The sequence below is a fragment of the Panthera pardus genome, unplaced genomic scaffold, assembly GCF_024362965.1.
Source record: "Panthera pardus isolate Hobbes unplaced genomic scaffold, ASM2436296v1 HiC_scaffold_3, whole genome shotgun sequence".
In the NCBI taxonomy this organism is placed as follows: Eukaryota; Metazoa; Chordata; class Mammalia; order Carnivora; family Felidae; genus Panthera; species Panthera pardus.
The window spans coordinates 53,101,315-53,119,212 of record NW_026526876.1 but is presented as its reverse complement, the minus strand read 5'-3'; the positions used below and the strand labels follow the sequence as shown (position 1 = coordinate 53,119,212).

The 17,898-nt window shown below is 51.1% G+C and overlaps 1 protein-coding gene and 1 pseudogene across 1 annotated transcript; both read left to right on the top strand.

The window, feature by feature from the left end:
• On the top strand, window positions 1-4,705 carry LOC109251800 (glyceraldehyde-3-phosphate dehydrogenase-like; annotated as a pseudogene).
• A 900-nt stretch (window positions 4,706-5,605) lies between these two features.
• TMEM98 (transmembrane protein 98) lies at window positions 5,606-17,790 on the top strand. The gene is made up of 7 exons (XM_053892262.1): window positions 5,606-5,767; window positions 7,899-8,080; window positions 9,226-9,357; window positions 10,324-10,357; window positions 12,828-12,943; window positions 15,481-15,540; window positions 16,785-17,790. Exons 2-7 carry the CDS (start codon window positions 7,950-7,952, stop codon window positions 16,990-16,992), a joined length of 681 nt encoding a protein of 226 aa, XP_053748237.1. The 5' UTR covers window positions 5,606-5,767; window positions 7,899-7,949; the 3' UTR covers window positions 16,993-17,790.
• Window positions 17,791-17,898: the final 108 nt, after the last annotated feature.

The window sequence follows — 17,898 nt, the reverse complement described above, 5'->3', positions numbered from 1 at the left end:
ATTGATCTCAACTACATGGTCTACATGTTCCAGTATGATTCCACACATGGCAAATTCATGGCATAGTCAAGGCTGAGAACAGGAAACTTGTCAACAGAAAGCCCATCTCTATCTCCCAGGAGTGAGACCCCGCCAACCTCAAATGGGATGATGCTAGTGCTTAGTATGTTGTGGAGTTCACTGGGGTCTTCACCAGGAAGAAGCCCGGGGCTCACTTGAAGGGTGGGGCCAAGAGGGTCATCATCTCTGCCCCTTCTACTGATTTCCTCATATTTGTGACAGGTGTGAACCATGGGGAGTGTGACAACTCCCTCGAGATTGTCAGCAATTCCTCCACTACCAACTGCATGGCCCCTTGGGCCAAGGTCATCCAATGACAACTTTGGCACCGTAGAGGGACTTGTGACCACAGTCCATGCATCACTGCCTCCCAGAAGACCGTGGATGCCCCTCTGGGAAGCTGTGGTGTGATGGCTGAGGGGCTCCCCAGAATATCATTCCCACTTCTACTGGTGCTACCAAGGCTGAAGCTCACTGGCATGGCCTTCCACGTCCTCACCCTCAATGAGTCAGTTGTAGATCTGACCTGCTACCTAGAGAAAGCTGCCAAATACGATATCAAGAAGGTGATGAAGCAGGCATCAGAGGGCCCCCTCAAGGGCATTCTGGGTTATAGTGAGGACCAGGTCACCTCCTATGACTTTAACAGCGACACCCACTCTTCCATCTTTGATGCTGGGGCTGGCACTGCCCTCAATGACCACTATGCCAAGCTCATTTCCTGGTATGACAATGAATTTGGCTACAGCAACCAAGTAGTGGACATCATGGTCCACATGGCTCCAAGGAGTAGGAGTCCCCTGGACCACCAGCCCCAAGTGAGAGCAAGAGGAAGACAGAGGCCCTCAGCTGCTGGGGAGTCCTTTCCCCAACTCATCCTCCAACACACTGAGAATTTTCCTGACCTCTATGCAGTTTCCATCCCAGACCCCCTGAAGAAGGAGAAAGGCTTGGGGAGCCCCACCTCCACAGGTGCCATCAATAAAGTATATTGTCCCCAGCCAAACCAAGCCAAGCAAACAAAAACAAGACAAATGGAGATTTCCCTTCTACGTGTAAACTTCTTTTGTAAAAGGGTAATTTCTAACAGTTTTCAGAGCTTCTCCTATCTGCTATTTCTTGAAAATAATCAGCCTAGGGGCGCCTGGGTGGCTCAGTCGGTTAAGCGTCCGACTTCGGCTCAGGTCACGATCTCGCGGTCCATGAGTTCGAGCCCCGCGTCGGGCTCTGGGCTGATGGCTCAGAGCCTGGAGCCTGCTTCTGATTCTGTGTCTCCCTCTCTCTCTGCCCCTCCCCCGTTCATGCTGTGTCTCTCTCTGTCTCAAAAATAAATAAACGTTAAAAATTTTAAAAAAAGAAAATAATCAGCCTAAATCAATCCTTATGCCACAGAAACATATTTTGGGGTGACAAATTCTGCTTCTCTTCAGTCTTTTCCGTTTGTGTTATAAACTCCCCAAGGCTGAAGTTTTCTTTCATATCTCTCCTACAAGAATCATAAAATCCAAGACCTGTGTAGGGGCCTAGAGCAGGCTGCCCCAAGATGGGCCACTTTGGCATGATTATTCTGAGTTAAAAGCAATCAAAACCCAGCAGATTCAGGAAAAGTTCTTTATCTCTCCCTCAACCGTCTAGATTTACAGCGGAAAGGAGAGCCTGTACCGGAAGAGAGCTATTAACAGAGATTTTTTTTACCTAAGAAACTGATCTGCACAAGAGGGTGACCTCTGTTTTCCAAGCATCTCCTCTCCCTTTCCAGCTGATGGGCTTCCTCCCCTTCTAGGCCCGGACCCCGACCCTTCTCACGTAAGACATATACATGAGAATGACACATATTCCAGTGCACAGTATAGTGATTCAACAATTCTATACGTTACTCAGTGCCCTTCACAGTAAGTGTGCTCTTAATCCCCTTCACCTGTTTCACCCATTCTCCACCACACCCCCACCTCCATGTAAAGGCTGGTCTTAGGCAACCAACCTGAGTGATGGAAAGCTGAGTGAGGTAGGAGGGCCCACAGTGACCACCAGGCTGCATACAAACACGCCCATTAGGGGATCCATCCTTAGGGGAACCATGCAGGGGGCACCTGCATGGTTCAGTCCACTGAGTGTCCAACTCTTGATTTCAGCTCAGGTCATGATCACAGGGTCATGGGCTGTGCTGAGCATGTAGCCTGCTTGAATTTCTCTCTCTCTCTCTCTCTCTCTCTCTCTCTCTCTCTCTCTCTCTCTCTCCCTCTGTCCCTCTCCCCCACTCGTGCTTCCTCTCTGTCTCTAAAATTAAAAAAAAAAAAAAAAGGAAGAAAAAGGAGACCCATCTCAAAATATCCATAATCCCTAGCTGACCAATGGATTACTTACAACTGGGCACAAGTACCAAAAAAGGAAAATTCCACACTTTCCCACACCTCTTCACCTTCCCCCTTAAACCACAGCCCCCCACCACTGCCTCCTGGCAGCTAGTCTCTCCTTCGCTGTCCTGCCCGCTGCTCCTTTGCAATGTATTCAATAAACTTCTATCTCCTTCGTTCTGCCCTGGGTGAATTCTTTCACTGCCTTGGCCGTGGGGCCTCCACCTGATCCGGTGGCCCCACACTCCCCTCTGGTAACCATCAGTTTGTTCTCTAGTTTTAAGAGTCTCTTTTATGGTTTGTCTCCTTTTTTCTTTTTTTTTTTTTTTGTGGTTTCTTCTTTTTTTATTATTTTTTAAATTTTTTAATGTTTTTATTTATTTTTGAGAGAAGAAAGAGAGTGCCAGCAGGCGAGGGGCAGAGAGAGAGAGAGAGAGAGAGAGAGAGAATCTGAAGCAGGCTCCAGGCTCTGAGCTGTCAGCATAGAGCTGGATGCAGGGCTCGAATCCATAAAGTATGAGATCATGACCTGAGCCGAAGTTGGACACCTAACTGACTGAGCCACCCAGGTGCCCCTCTTCCTTCCTTCCTTCCTTTCCTTTCCTTTCCTTTTCTCTTTTCTTTTCTTTTCTTTTCTTTTCTTTTCTTTTCTTTTCTTTTTTTAGAGAGAGAGAGCATGAGCAGGAGAGGGGCAGAAGAAGAGAGGGAGAGAAACTTACACAGGCTCCACACTCAGCACATGATGCAGGGCTCAGTTCCATGACCCTGGGATCATGACCTGAGCTGAAATCAAGAGTCAGATGCTCAACAAACTGAGCCACCCCAGTGCCCCACTTTTGTTGTCTCTTAAATTCCACCTATGAGTGAAATCATATTTGTCTTTGTCTGACTTATTTCACTTAGCCTTGTACCCTCCATGTTGCTGCAATTGGCAAGATTTCATTCTTTTTTATGGCCGTGTAGTATTCCATTTTGTATATCTATGTATATATCTATGTGTGTGTGTGTATATGGTCTCTATATACACACACATACGACCTCTTCTTTATCATGTGGTTTAGCTTCTTACCTCAAGGCCACCAAATGTTTAAACCACTGAGACAAAAATAGCACTCCATCCTTCCCAGAGTATTTCCAAAAGATTGGAAACACTCATTGTCCCCAGTTACCCATTCCCATTCTTTGCTGTAAGCCCATTTTCCTTAAACAGATAGAGCTGAAGGGGTTTGGGACAGTTTCCCCACACCCCAGAATGGGCCACTTTGGCATGTGGATTATTTTGAGCTGAAGGTAAGTGAGACCCTACAGCTCAAGAGAAACTTTTGTTTTTCCCTTAACTCCATAGAAGAATCTTCACTGGAGGGTCTTTCCAGAATAAGGGTTATTAGCAGAGATAAATTTTATCCGAGCGGCCATCTGTATAGCCAGGCAAACGGCCAATCACCAAATATCTGTTCTTCTTCTCGTATTCCTTCCCTCTGAAGTCCCAGACCCCTACCCCCTTCTCCTTAGCGCAGAATGACACATATACCCCATTTTGCCTGACCGTCTTGGGAATTTCCACGTCTGTGTGGATTCCCTGTATGTCCGCTATTAAATTTGATTTTCTCCTGTTAATCTGTCTCATGTTAATTTGATTCTTAGTGCAGCTAGAAGAGCCCTTGAAGGAGTCAGGAATTCCTGCTCCCTGCCATGGGTTCTCCATGAAAGCCCATTAGAGGGTAGCAAAATCACCCCTCAGCCTTCCTGTCCCTGAGTGTCAGCTCGTCACTGGGTCAGGCTCTCCATAAAACAGGTGAGCTGTGAATGCACGCATATGCATTGTATGCAGCGGGGAAAGTCCTGGGCCAGGAGAGCAGGCCTGGGGATAGCAGCCGCCCCTCTCCTACTCACCATTCCTACCCATGCCATATGGGCTGTGTTTTGAGAGATCTTCTGAATTTCCCAGAGAAGCTGGAAATCTGTAGGTATAAGTGAAATTGTTAATTTTTTAAAATGTGGGCAACTAGATTTTTTTTAATTGTAAGCCAAAAAAAAAAAAAAAAGAAAAAAAGAAAAAGAAAAACAAAAAACCCAAAACCCCCCACAAAAACCCACAACCACCTCTGTGGATTTCAAGTAACCTAGGAGTGACCAGTTTGCAGAGACTGTATTAAGCTGCCTGGGACCTAGTCTGCCCCCTTTGGGACTTGTCACCAGTACTGACCTTAGATTAGTTGATGGGGTCTCTGCCTTAACTCCCAGGCTGTAGTGGGCCTCACTCTGATTCTGCCTCTTCCTTACAGGGCTAGGAGTTTGAGGGCCAAGGGAGATGACCATCTAGAACTCATGCCTTCTTCTAGACCATGCTCCTGGCTCACTGGACTCTGAAAACAAGTCTGCCCCCAGAGCCCAGCCTGTCTCCAGAGCCTGTGTCCACCTCCATCCTTCCAAGGCAACCTGTACCTCCTGGTGTGGGCATCCTTAGGCTTGAGGGATGGCAGAGAGGTGGCTGTTTGCAGAGCAGGGTTGGTGAACCAATAGTGTGAGTTCCCTTTGGTCGCTGGAGTAGAGCACAAACAGAAGGGGCAGGACAGCCAGCCAGAGTCCTGCATTTCTCCGCTTGTCCCTGGCACAGCAACTGTTAGGGGTGGGCCTGCTTGTGTGTCCAGTGTGGATGAGACTGTCATGAGAGCTCACGCTGGTTTGCATCTACCCTGGGTCAGGCACTCTTAAATGCGCTGCATGCATCATGCCATTTGACCCTTTTATCAGCTCTGAGCACGCCTACAAGTAGTGGGCCCACTTTGCAGATGAGGAAACCAAGGCACAGGGAAGTGAAAGAAGTTGCCCACAGCTAGAGAGTGGCAGAGCCAGGATTTAAACCACGGTGTGTAGGGGCGCACTGGCTCCCTGACCAGCCCACAGCGGAATCTGCTAGGGCTCCACGGCCCCCCTGGACGGCCGGCCCGTAGGGGTTGGGTGGCCATAAGGACCCTGCGGCCTCCCTCTGAGCCTGGGGCCCCAGGGGAGAGAGGGGGAGGGGGAGGGGGGGGAGGGGTGCGAGGAGCGCCTGCCAGGTGGCTGAGGGAGGGCCTCCCCGCGGCCCCAACCCCCCGCCCACCCCCGGCCCGGCGGGGACGGCGGCGCCTGGCAGCGGGGGATTTGGACGCGGCGGCCGGCCCCCGCCCCCCTCCCCCCGACCTGGGGGTTTGGCTCCCGGGGACTTTATCTTGATTCCTCGGCCAGCCCAGCTCCTTCCCGGCATGCCCCGCTCCTGCGAGCCGCCCTCGAGTCCCGCGCCCGGACTTTGCCATCGGCGGGGCCGGGCGGCCGGAGCGCCCCCGGGATGCGTCCTGCGGCCGCGGCCTGAGGTGGGTGGGCCTCGCCGCGCCCCGGAGCGGCGGGAGGGAGGGCGTCCGGGCGCGCCGGGGTCCCGGGGCCAGGAGATGGGGGCCGATGGCGGGGAAGGGGGGGGGGCCGGGACCGGCGGCACCTTTGTTGGCGCCGCGGAGCCCGCGCACTGCAGCCCGGGCGCCCACAAGTTGGGCAAAGTGGGAGCTGCGCGCCCTGCGAGCCTCGCGCCGGGCCGGGCCGGGGGTCCTTTCTTCCGACCTGGGTGTTGGGACTGGTGTTCCCGGCAGGGGGAAGGAAGGAGGCGGAGGCTCGGGGCTGTTTTATCCTGGTGGATTTAGAGCCCCTTGGAGGTGAAGAGGGTGGGGGACACACACACACACACCAAGAAACCGAGACCTACCCACACAAAGACAGAGAAAGAGACAAAAACTTATCCTGAAACACACAGAGAAAAATACACGGAGAAAAAGAGAAACACGCTCTGACACAACGCTCCGAGAAAGGCCGCAAAAACCCAGACCGCTCATAGGGACTCAGAGAAACACACTCAGGACGCCCACAGGAAGCCAGGAAACAAAGCGGGTGGTCTTGGGAGGCCACGGTGCAGGGGGAGGGGGGGACAGGAAACGCTGGGGAGGGGGTAAGATGCCTGGAGAGGAAAATGGAGAAACACAGAGACACAGAAATGAGAGAAAAGAAAAAGGGCTAAAGGAGGTAGCCCTTCAGGAGGGACAGTGTAGAGAAACACACATCTAGAGAAATTGAGGCAGACGCTGAGAATTACCCCTCCCCACCCCCTTCCCCACCCCCCATCCCCCACCCCCACCTCCTATGGGAGATACAGAAATAGAAGAGACAGACCCCAGCCTTCTCAGCCTCTTGAGCAAGTGAGTTCCAGGTGGTAGGACAGCTCTGTGAAAACTTTGAGAAAGGCCTCCTTGGCACTTTGAGCCAGCCAAGTCCCTATGTTGTCCACCTGGCAAACTCCTACTCATCCTTCAAAACCCAGCTCAAACAACATCTGCCCTGGGAAGAAGGCTTTCGCAGAAAATATCATACAAGTAGAGTTACCTCTTGTCCGTGTTCTCTGCATGTGACACAGCACAGGAGTTGAGCTGGGGAAGTGGTTGACCGGCAAACAGAAAACATGTGTCCATTTGTACACCTGTGTCTCAGCTCCTCAAGGTTTGGGGTTCATGTCTCAATTATCTCCAATCTTCAGAATCCAGCCTAGTGCTTGGTGCCTAGTAGATACTTATTGAATGCCAACCGGGAACGTTCAAACCCTCTGAGGCATGTAGTATAGAATAAGTTCTGCATCATCCTGGGATCATAGGAACGCCTAGACCAAGGCCCCTCTTGTGCAGATGGATGGAGAAATTAAAGCCCAGAGAGGGGAAGAGACTTGCTCAAAGGCACACTAGTAGGAGCCTGCAATGAATACATAGTTCCCTGAGATGCCCTTGTTCCTCCGCCTGAGTCTCGGATAGGTGTGGAAGAACCCCCTGAATGAGAACAGACAATAGGCAATGAACATGTTACCATCAGTGGTAAGTTTCCAACACGGGAAGTGACAGTCAAATGCCTTTCCACAATGTTTAGAATCTTCTTCCCTTCTTAGAAAGGTGAGGGGAGGTGGATGCCCAGCCCAGTTTAAGTGAATGCGTTTCTGCTTTCAGACTACAGAACCTTGGACAGATTACTTAACCTTCCTGAACCTGTTTTCTCAACTGTAAAATGGGAATACTAATACCTACCTCAGGATTGTTAGAAGAGTTAACACACAAAGTGCCAGGCACAGAGTAGATTCTCAGTAAATGCAATCCTGCCCTTCTTAGGAGGGTATTCTTTCCTGCACTTGGTGTAGATGTGAAAACAACGGTGTTAGTTATGATGTTTCCTTTTGTGCAGATTTGAAAAGCCAACCTGGTCCAGCAGGTGGCAAACTCTTAATTAGACAAAAGGCAGATTTGGGACATGACATAAAATGCATCTCGTTTCTGTTCAGGCCCTCAGGTCTCTGCAGGTGACTTGGGGGGAACCTGGCTCTCCGCACCTCCCCCCCCCCCTCCCCAGGTAGGACCCCGCTGCCCCACTCTCTTTTGCTGCTTCTTTACCAAGGCCTGCTCTGCCCTTGTGTCCTTCAAGATTTAGCTCCTGCTGGGGACGTGACTGGGACCGAGGGAGCCATCCAGAAGCATGGAGACTGTGGTGATTGTCGCCATAGGTGTGCTGGCCACCATCTTCCTGGCCTCGTTTGCAGCCTTGGTGGTGGTTTGCAGGCAGCGTTACTGCCGGCCTCGGGACCTGTTGCAGCGCTATGACTCCAAGTGAGTGGGCCCGGGGAGGGGAAGGAAGAAGGGGTGGGTCCTGCCAGGGGCTCCAACAGCAGAAAAAAAAGAGAGGAGCCCAAGGAGTTTGGTAGTGGACAACTCTAGCTCAGCTTTTTGTCTCTAAAATGGTACCCGAAGGCTCCCTTTCCAAGAAACACCTCGGAGCTTGGCAATGTCCTGAGCCTTCTCTGACTCTGCCACTGAGTTAAGGAGAAAGTGACCGAACAGGCTCACCTACCACAAAGGTGCGGCCATCTATCCAGAAGTGGCCACTTCCCTTAGCATTTGAATACATCCAACTTCTTTCCAGCCAAACTCGTAGGAACGGAGATCCCAGGCCTGCATTCCAGCCACACATGGAAGCAGCAGATACTGGGTTGTGTGAAATCCCAGCAGAGGACTGTCTCCCTCTTTGCACGGATTTCTTCATGATGCGTTTTATGTGCAATCTATTTTGTAAGCATGATCTAGTTTTCCGTTTAGGGGTGTTTTAACGGATCGACCCTTGAGGGACCATGGCAGGTCACCCTTAGTTTCTCTTATCCCTCTGTCTGAATCCTATCAGCATCTCTGTTAAGAGGTAGATAATTTGTAAATGCCCGTTTATATGACCCAGGAAAGTTCTGCTATTCAACGGAATTCTCTGGCGTCCCCTGTTGTAAAGTCAGTGTTGTGATTCCTCCCACTTCTCCAGTAGAACGAGGAGGGGGTAGGACCAAAGTCCTTCCCGACAGTAATTCTGCAGACCAGGTAGGTTTGGGTAATAGGAACTTCAGCTTCTCTGGAAAAGGTAGGCTTGAAGGAAAAATGGGTTTAAGAAGGCTGTTATTTTGTGCTGAAGGAGCAGCCCTGTCTGATACATCTGCCTCCTATGGCTGTGGCCCTGCCCTTTCTCTTAGTGGCTCATTTCATTCTGCTTCAGCTGTCCTTAGTGCCCTGCCTGCCTCTGTGACCCATGTCTAGCCACGTGCCCCACCCGCACCTGCAGTCCGACTAAGGTTAAATGTGGCTCCAGGACAAGGGGTCACTGCTTTAACTTGCTAACTTTTTACATCCTGTTGGGGGATGTGTGGGCCTCGGTGAGGAGAGGGTCAGCGACAGTCACCCGTCACGAAACCACTCACCTGGGCATTTCCTTCCAGGCCCATTGTGGACCTCATCGGTGCCATGGAGACCCAGTCGGAGCCGTCTGAGTTGGAACTGGACGATGTGGTCATCACCAACCCCCACATCGAGGCCATTCTGGAGAACGAAGACTGGATCGAAGATGCCTCGTAAGGCCTTGGGGACCGCGGACCGCGTACTTCCTTCAGTCCCCTGGAGATGGCACATGGGCCTCTGGGTGCCCTTTTCTAGGTTCCTTTGCCACAGCACTTGACCAGGCATCCGGGAGCACTGAGTCACTTACAGCTCTTTCCCGGCCCTCAGCGTCGGGGGGTAGAGAATCAGATTATGTTATGACAGTGTTTGTCCTTCCTCCCCCCATTCTGTAGATCTAAACACTGAGGCCCATAGACGTGTGGCAGAGGTTGTTACAGAGTCACCTTGATGTGCTTGGGTTATCCTTAGGGGGCCCGTGAATTTGACACCCAGGCTCCAGGGATGCAGCCTTTGTCTCCAGGATCCCTCAGGGATCTCTCCATCCGGCAGGAGCCTCTACATGTTGAGAAGTGTGTGCCATTCTGTGCCATTGTCATTCACCAGCAGACGTGTGGGGGACATTGCATGTAGGACACTGGGCCAGTTAGTGCAGCTGTTAGGAATTCTACTAAATACACTATTTCCGAAACGTTAGTGGGTCTCTGCACAGCGCCGTGAGCACACACAGGGGGCGATGTCTAGAGTTGCCTGGGATGGGGAGGTGGAGGTGGCTTTCATGAAGGCTGTTCCGGAGTGAGTGCCTTTTGACCTGGGCCTTGAAAGATGAGGTGCTCAAGAGGCTGAGAATAAGGGGAAAGTCACACGGGGTGGAGGGAACAGTGTCAGAAGCTCAGAGCTCTCAGAAAGCATGCCTTGAGAGGTGAGTGCTGCCTGGGAGAGTGGGCTGGATACGGGAGGGGAAGGGAAAGGAAAGAAGGTTCCTCCTCATTTAGCTCGTGGACCTGTTCAGTTTAACCCTGAGGCAGTCCTGCTCTCGGTGGTGTCCCGGTGGGTCAGAGCTACATGAGGAGCCGAGCTGGTGGCCGGAGCCAGGTGGGTCTGCAAGGAGGAGCACTGACAGATTCTTTTTGTCTCCCCAGGGGTCTCATGTCCCACTGCATTGCCATCTTGAAGGTAATACTTTTGGATTTCCCATGAGATAAGGGGGTGGAGGGGCTCACCAAATCACCCCTGTGCCCACACTCTTTTTTTTTTTTCTTGTTAAATTTATTTGTTTTTTTGAGAGACAGAGAGAGGGCGGGGCAGGGGCAGAGAGGGAGAGGGAAACGCAGAATCGGAAGCAGGCTCCAGGCCCCGAGCTGTCAGCACAGAGCCTGATGTGGGGCTCGAACTCACAAACCGTGAGATCATGACCTGAGCCGAAGTCAGATGCTCAACCGATTGAGCCACCCAGGGGCCTCTGTGCCCAGACTCTTGAAGGGCATCTTAGGAAGGGCCCTGAACCCGTGCAAGAAGGTTTTTAAACATGCCTGACGCTTGGGATTTCTGCTGTTTCCACTCCCTCCTGGGTGGTCTGTTATACGCGAGCATTCTCAAGACCCTTTAAAGGTTTTCTTTCACCTGGTCCTGCTAATACAGTGGCCTGTGAGAAAGGCCACATACGTGGTCACTGGCCACATTTTCACCAATTGGGGAAGGCAGTGTGCCCGAGTCTGTGTAGCTGCTGAGGGGGAGTGGGCTCCCCAGCTTCTCTCTGGGCACTTTCCTTCATTAACAGAGAGCTCAGCCCTTTGCTCAGTGAGTTGAGTTCTGTATCTGGACTTCCCCAGTTACTAGAAAGTCCTTCATTGGCCCTCTCTGGCTGGGACGGTAGTCAGCCACATGGGACGGTCGGTGGTGTTGAAAAATCCAAACCATGAGTATTGTACTTGAAGGCAGATTTTTTTCTTCTAATTCCTGCAACCTCCATGATTGGGTGGAAAATTGCATCCAGTTTGTGTTTTGGCTAGTTTTTATAGTTTGGGGTAATTTTTATATTGTTAGCATTTTTTTTAATGATTGTCTTGTCTCCTATAGTTTTTAAAAAAAATTTTTTTAACATTTATTTATTATTGAGAGACAGAGAGAGACAGACATGAGCATGGGAGGGGCTAAGAGACGGGGGGACACAGAATCCTAAGCAGGCTCCAGGTTCTGAGCTGTCAGCACAGAGCCTGACGTGGGGCTCGAACTCACAAACCGAGAGATCGTGACCTGAGCTGAGACCAAGAGTCAGACGCTTAACCGGCTGTGCCACCCAGGTGCCCCAGCATTTGGTTTTTTAATCCTTGTGTGATAAGAATAATATTGAAATATTTGGTCAGTTGCAGATATTGGCAGTTTCTTCATCGCGTAACCTGGGAAACTACAACCTTTATCTTTTTGTCCAGTAATTATTCAAGATTTCAGAAACAGCCCATGTTTTCTCCAGTGTCATTCAGTACAGATAGGATGATGTCTTTCGTCCCACGTCTCCTGTAGCTGTCTCTCTTGGGGGACAAAGGAGTGTCTACTAGGAAATTGTCCTAGGGTCCAGGATTATTTAATTCCAGGGAGCTCTTTGGGTGTAGATATGGTTACAGACAGGTCTAATGACTAGAGCAATTATACCATATTCATTTCCCATCTCCCAGCTAGCATGTGTCCTGGTACCAGGTTTTGTCCCCGTCCCTGCCTATGACACCTGAGCTGGGGAATAAGTCAGCGGCAGGAAGGAGTCTTACTGGATTGGAATCAATGGTCCAGCCTGAGATTCTCGGATCCAAGGAGAGGGGAGAGGCCCTGGGGTCTGAAGGCCCTTTTGGTTGGCCACCTGCCCTTGAGTCCCTGTGGTGGGGACTTGCAGGAGGGGCCTAGGCTCTCTCCTGGGTGAGCTCTTGGCCTTCTTTCTACCCTCTTTTCCAGCCCCAAGTAGGTGACAGGTAATGGCACTTACTTGCAAGGGACAGAAGCACATCCAGGTTCTAACATCGGGGAGGTGTGGAAGTGGGGAACCAAGCTTTTGGGGGTGGCCAGCACTGTTGATGGATGAGAAAGGCCTCAGGTGGTAGTCATGCCTTTTTCCTGCTTTTTCCGAAGACTCATTTGCCATGGCTGTGTTGACAAACATGGTGTCACCCCAGATAATTGTTGAACTAAGTGCTGCTTTTGGAGGATGTGCTTCAAGGGGACAGTTGTCCTTTGTCCAGCTGTGTTCCTGAGGGTGCCCCACTGGGGAGATCTAGCCTTCTGGAAGACTAAACCATGAGGTGAAAGAATAGAAAGAGAAAGTAGGTTTTTCCCCCTAAACGACAAGGCGAAATTAGAGCACATGATTTTTCTTAGACAGATTAATTCAGCTTAGACTCCTCTAAACCGAAACCGTGACCCTGATCTCAGCTTCCCACCCCTCCCTCCTCGCTGGACGGCGCCCTTGGCTTTTGCTGCTTCCATCCCATTTCTCTCGTCTGTGTGCTTTTCACTCAGTTTGCCCACTAGGTTAGGGGCCCCTGGTGTGGGATGGAACCCAAGGCAGGGGCCATATTTGTTTGTGGGGCCAGCAGAAACTCTTGGGGGAGCTGGAGCGCCCCCCGCTCAGTCACCCCTCCCCTCCCTGCTGTGTTAGATTTGTCACACTCTGACAGAAAAACTTGTTGCCATGACAATGGGCTCCGGGGCCAAGATGAAGACCTCAGCCAGTGTCAGTGACATCATCGTGGTGGCCAAGCGGATCAGCCCCAGGTGAGCTGGTGGGCCTTGAGGTCCCCACCCTCTGCGGAGAGTGGGGGGACGGGGAGGAGGGAGGGACCAGAAGCTGAGGTGGCAGGCAGGCCAGGCTCCTCGAGGAAACTACATAGGTCACTTCAGTTACAGGTGTCCCAGACATTTACAGAGCGTCCAGGAAGGTTTAAATTCTCAGAGACCAAGCCAGGGTTTAGATACTTGTCTCACACAGTGCCCCCCGCCTCCCATGGGCCTCCTCCTCTGGTTGGCTTTTTGGGGAATTCTAGCATGTGACTAGGGCCGACTCTTCTAGTCCATTCTGCAGATCTCACTGTGTCTGCTGCCTCTCCCTCAGCCCCACACCAGCTGGGGCTGCCTGCCTTCCCTTCTTCCCAGGCTCTGGGCCAGGAAGCACATTTCCCGCCGGTGTCCACACCCTCGTGCAGTGACCATCCCCCACCCTGCCCTATCTGTACTGGAGACCAGTTTCAGGGACCTGCTCCTTGCCACTTCCCTGTCAACCACTGGCCCAGCCACGGCCCAGCCAGCAGCCTTCAGGACTGGGTGTGGGGACGGGGGGGAAGAGAAGCCATACCTCATTCAGATATCCCAAATGCCAGGCTGTCTGCAAAACCCCACGTGGGAGGCAACCGGCAGGACTGTAGTCAACAACTACACCCCCTCGTTTGGGCTTGACTTTGTCGAGAAGTATAAAGCCCTTTTCTTAGGGAGAAGGGTGGTACTGCGTTTGTGCTGCCATCTGGTGGCTGGTATGTGGATGTGCCTGAGTCGGGAGTTGGCCAGGTCCAGGATGTTTTCTCAATCAGCCAAGCAGCCTTATTGCCCGGACAGTGCCTCCACGTCCCCGGTTGGAATGGTGGCACTCCCTGTGAATTCCAGGGACTCTCGGTTTCCTGGTTGCCATGGCCTCGGCTAGATCACGAGGAACCAGCCCTCTGAAGGAATATGAGAGTTGGAACACTTGAACTCTGTCCAGGGCATTCAGAGAGTTGAGAAAGTAGGAAGGAGAAAATCCCAGGGAGGGACTCAGCTCAGAAGAGTTCTTGGCTTTTCTGAACTGGAGCTGTCCCGGGTGGGTGTAGCTATGGGACTTGTACCAGCCTGGCCAGAAGGCCCTGCAGCCGAGGCCCTGGGTAAGGAACCAGGCATTCCTCTGGCCACCCCTTGTTAGTAGAGACTCTGCACTGCTCCTGTCTGCTGGACCTTCATCGTGCTTCCAGTCACTGCAAGAGCCACCCCTGGGGCCTGCGCAGTTCCTGTGATACCTGGTTGTCATGAGGGGGCATTGCCAGGAGCGGTGGGAGGAGGAAAGAGATTGAGATTTCTGGGGAGGAAGGAAGTCCCTGGGGCTGGGGATTAGCCCTGTTTTGAGAGGGGGTGTGTGTGGCATTGCTCAGAGAGTGGACCTAACCTGGTGCACACTGGCCCGTCCTACTGAGCCCCTTGGGCTGCTTCCAGAATGTTCCCTGCCATAATTCAGTCAGTGCCCTTGCTTTATCTTTTTGCCTTTAACACTTCTTTCTTCATCTGGCCTTTTTTTGTCCCCGTTGTTTTTCTTGCTCCATTTATTCCACATAAGTGTGTTGATAGCATATTAGTTTCAAGGCGAGTGGCTTCAGCTCCAGGGCACTACAGAGAAAGGGGCTGGCGAAGACGGCCGCTGATGTTCTTTGCGTTTCCTCACCAGCCCCTCAGCCCCGAGACAAGAACATTGGAGGGCATCTACCTATTTTCAAGTGCTTTTCAAAATCAAACAATGTATCATTATTTTTTCTTCCTGACTACCACGCAGTCCAGGAGCGAGGATTTGGATAAAAATCTTGAACCGTGCAAATCAGAATGAATAGTAGCTCCTTTCTGAACTTGATTTAAAAAAAAAAATTAACGACGAATTGTACCGTATGTAAAGGAAATCCACTGGAGCAGTTTGGACCCAAGTTAAACTTGTAGGCTTTGTGTGTGTGTGTGTGTGTGTGTGTGTGTGTGTGTTCTATATAACTCTATTTAACCTTTTTTAAAAAACACAATAGTAGTAATACTTAACAGAAGTCAAGATGCAGAAATAGATTGGAAAGTGAAGGAACCCCAACTTCCACCCCACCCCAATCCCTGGCAGTAACACGATTGAATGCTGGGTATTCCTCCACACTGCTCAGCGGCTGCACTTCATAGCTTTTGTTTATTTATTTTCATGCCAGTGGACCCATCAAACTTTAGATATCGTTTGGCAGTTTGCCCTTTTAAAATTTAGTAGCGTATCTTGAACATCAGTCCAGAAGGGTGAGCTTAACACTTTTTAAAAACTATCGGGACTGAAACAAAACCCAAAAACAAAATACTCCCCAAATCGAACCAGAAGTCTTCCTGTTTAAGTCTGTCTGAGAAGGCAAAAGCAGTTGGAGAAAAGAATCACTAAAGATTGGGGCTCTTCAGTATCAGAAGAGAAGATCGGGACAAAGAAAGGTAGAAATGGAGGAAGAACAGAAAAGGACACCAGGGAAGTGAACTACTGAAATCCTTTTGCTTCCCCACAGAGTGGATGATGTGGTGAAATCGATGTACCCTCCGTTGGACCCCAAACTCCTGGATGCGCGGTGAGGAGCGGGGAGGGGTCATTCGGTTTCTCACGCGAGAAGCTCACTGTTCTTATCACATCTGTGAGGTCCTCTGTCTGGGTTGTGGAGGAGGCTGCTGTATTGGGTTCCCAGGGCTGCAGGCCCCATTCATTTGAGTGTGAATGGTGATAGAGGCCCGAGCTCTTCCTGAAGCCTGGGATTAGGGGGAGCCAGTCTTAGACTTTGAATTTTTAGGATTAAACATCTGGCCACGGTAAATCCTACCTGCACCTTCACTCCCTCCCCTTTCCCCCATCTGCCTCCGCTCCCCCCATCTCCGCTCACTCCCCAGGGGGTGGGTGGGTGGGGCAGGTGGTAAGCAGGGCAAAGGATGGAAGGGACAGCTGGGCTCAAGCTGTGCTCAAGTTCCGCAGGACTCTGCAGGACGTACCCAAGACCCCCGCTTGTGACCCTCCCGTAGTACACTGAGTATACGTTGGCTTTTGACGTTATACTCCTCTACCAGATGCAAACTCATTAGAACAAGCAGATTCTTTTGTCTCTTGGATTTACATGAGCATTTCATAGATCTGCTGTGTGATGATTGCCAGACTGCAGTGATTACAGTGGCTCCCAGGGCTTCAGTTGGTTTTTCTGCCCTCCTCCCATGCTCCGCCCCGCTGTGTCTACGGGCTCAGAATCTGATACAGTCCCACCTGCATCATATACACTCACTCCATCAAAGATATTCTACAGTGAATCTTTCAATACTGGGAAAGAAAACACTCCTCCTCAGTTTGGTTTTCAGTTAAAATTTGTTTTTAGAGTGGTCTAAACCAGCTCGGGGCCTTATTGATTCAAAATCAATAAGGGATGCCCCAGGCAGAGGTACATCTATCGTGTTTTTAAGTGGGCAACAGTTGGGGATGCGCTCATCCAATGGACTAGATCTGAATAGTCCTACAGAACACTCTTCTGGGAGATGTTAATAGGTGTGCTGCAGAAAACAGTCTCCACAGTCTTAAATGAGTTAGTGAGCCACAGCACATTGTATTCTGTCCTTACAGCTTTATCACGCATGTTACAGGCTCAGAGAAGGCTTCAGTTAACGTTGTTTAACCCAGCCATGCCCAAATTTATTGGAGTGTGGAGCCATCTTTAAATCACCAACCTCCCGGGGAAGGGCCTCCAGTTTGGAGAACACCAGACCAGAGTCTGTCCATGTGGGCTTTGGTGCTCAATCCCTCATTCCCTAGGGACACTGATCCTGCTGCCTTTTCTAGGACTACTGCCCTGCTCCTGTCTGTCAGTCATCTGGTGCTGGTGACCAGGAATGCCTGCCACCTGACCGGGGGCCTCGACTGGATCGACCAGTCACTGTCTGCTGCGGAGGAACACCTGGAAGTCCTTCGAGAAGCAGCCTTGGCTTCTGAGACAGATAAAGGCCTCCCAGGCCCTGAAGGGTTCCTGCAGGAGCAGTCGGCCATTTAGTGCCTGCTGGCCAGCCTGCCGCCGTCCCTGGGTGGCTCAGCGGACCTTCCGCTTCTCCCACAGCGTGAGTTCTCAGGGGTTCAGCTGTACGTGCCGAGCTGATGCCTCTGCTGCAGTAGCAAATGCTGACTGGCGAGTGGCAGTCTAACACCGCGGTTCCAGGAGACGGCTTGCACCGTCTGCACAGCAGAGCCTTAGAGACTGGTAGACCGGCAGCTTTATTTAGCTCACCTAGTGTTTTCAAGAAAATTGAGCCACCATCTAGAAATCACAGGGTTTCGCCCTGGAATCAGAGTTTCCGGCTTCTCTTAAACAATCCGAAGATAAGGCAACTCTGAAATGCATCTGCAGAAGACAATCAACTTGAACTCAGTGGGAGTTGTGTCTTTTGACAGGGCTTGTACTCGCTCTCTCTCTCTCCCTCTCACTCGCCTGGTCTGTTTCATTTGTTTGTATTATCTTCCCTGTCCCTGGGGCATCTGAGTCCCTCTTCCCCTTCCCAGGTTTGCCTTTGGAAGTGAGCAACGAGTTGATTTTTCCTTGTCATTGGGCCTGCAATTTTACCTACCTACCACTAGGAGGACAGTACACTTACACTTAGACTTCTGTCAAGCGAGTGGTTATTGACTCATTCGAACGTATGGGGTGCAGTGTGATGTATTTGAGAAGTCAGGGTGGGAGAAGGGAGCCTGAGAGTCCTGAGGACACATTGTGCATATGACCCAAAAAGAGGTATTTCAAGACCCTTCAGAGTTTAGGCGGAAGTGAAGATCCCACCATAAAGTAGTTTCCACATGAGCAATGATATCCGTGAAGATTGTGTTCCCCCTTTCTTTTGGTTTCTGTTTGTTTTTGCAAATATTGAAAGACGAGGGGCATTTTTATGACATGAGACCTTTGTGGGAC

Excerpts from the sequence above, each read along its gene's own strand:
- TMEM98 (XM_053892262.1), top strand. The coding sequence starts at position 7,950 with ATGGAGACTGTGGTGATTGTCGCCATAGGTGTGCTGGCCACCATCTTC. Across the intron at positions 10,358-12,827 it reads ACTGCATTGCCATCTTGAAG|ATTTGTCACACTCTGACAGA; the intron begins GTAATACTTTTG and ends CTGCTGTGTTAG. Across the intron at positions 12,944-15,480 it reads GCCAAGCGGATCAGCCCCAG|AGTGGATGATGTGGTGAAAT; the intron begins GTGAGCTGGTGG and ends GCTTCCCCACAG.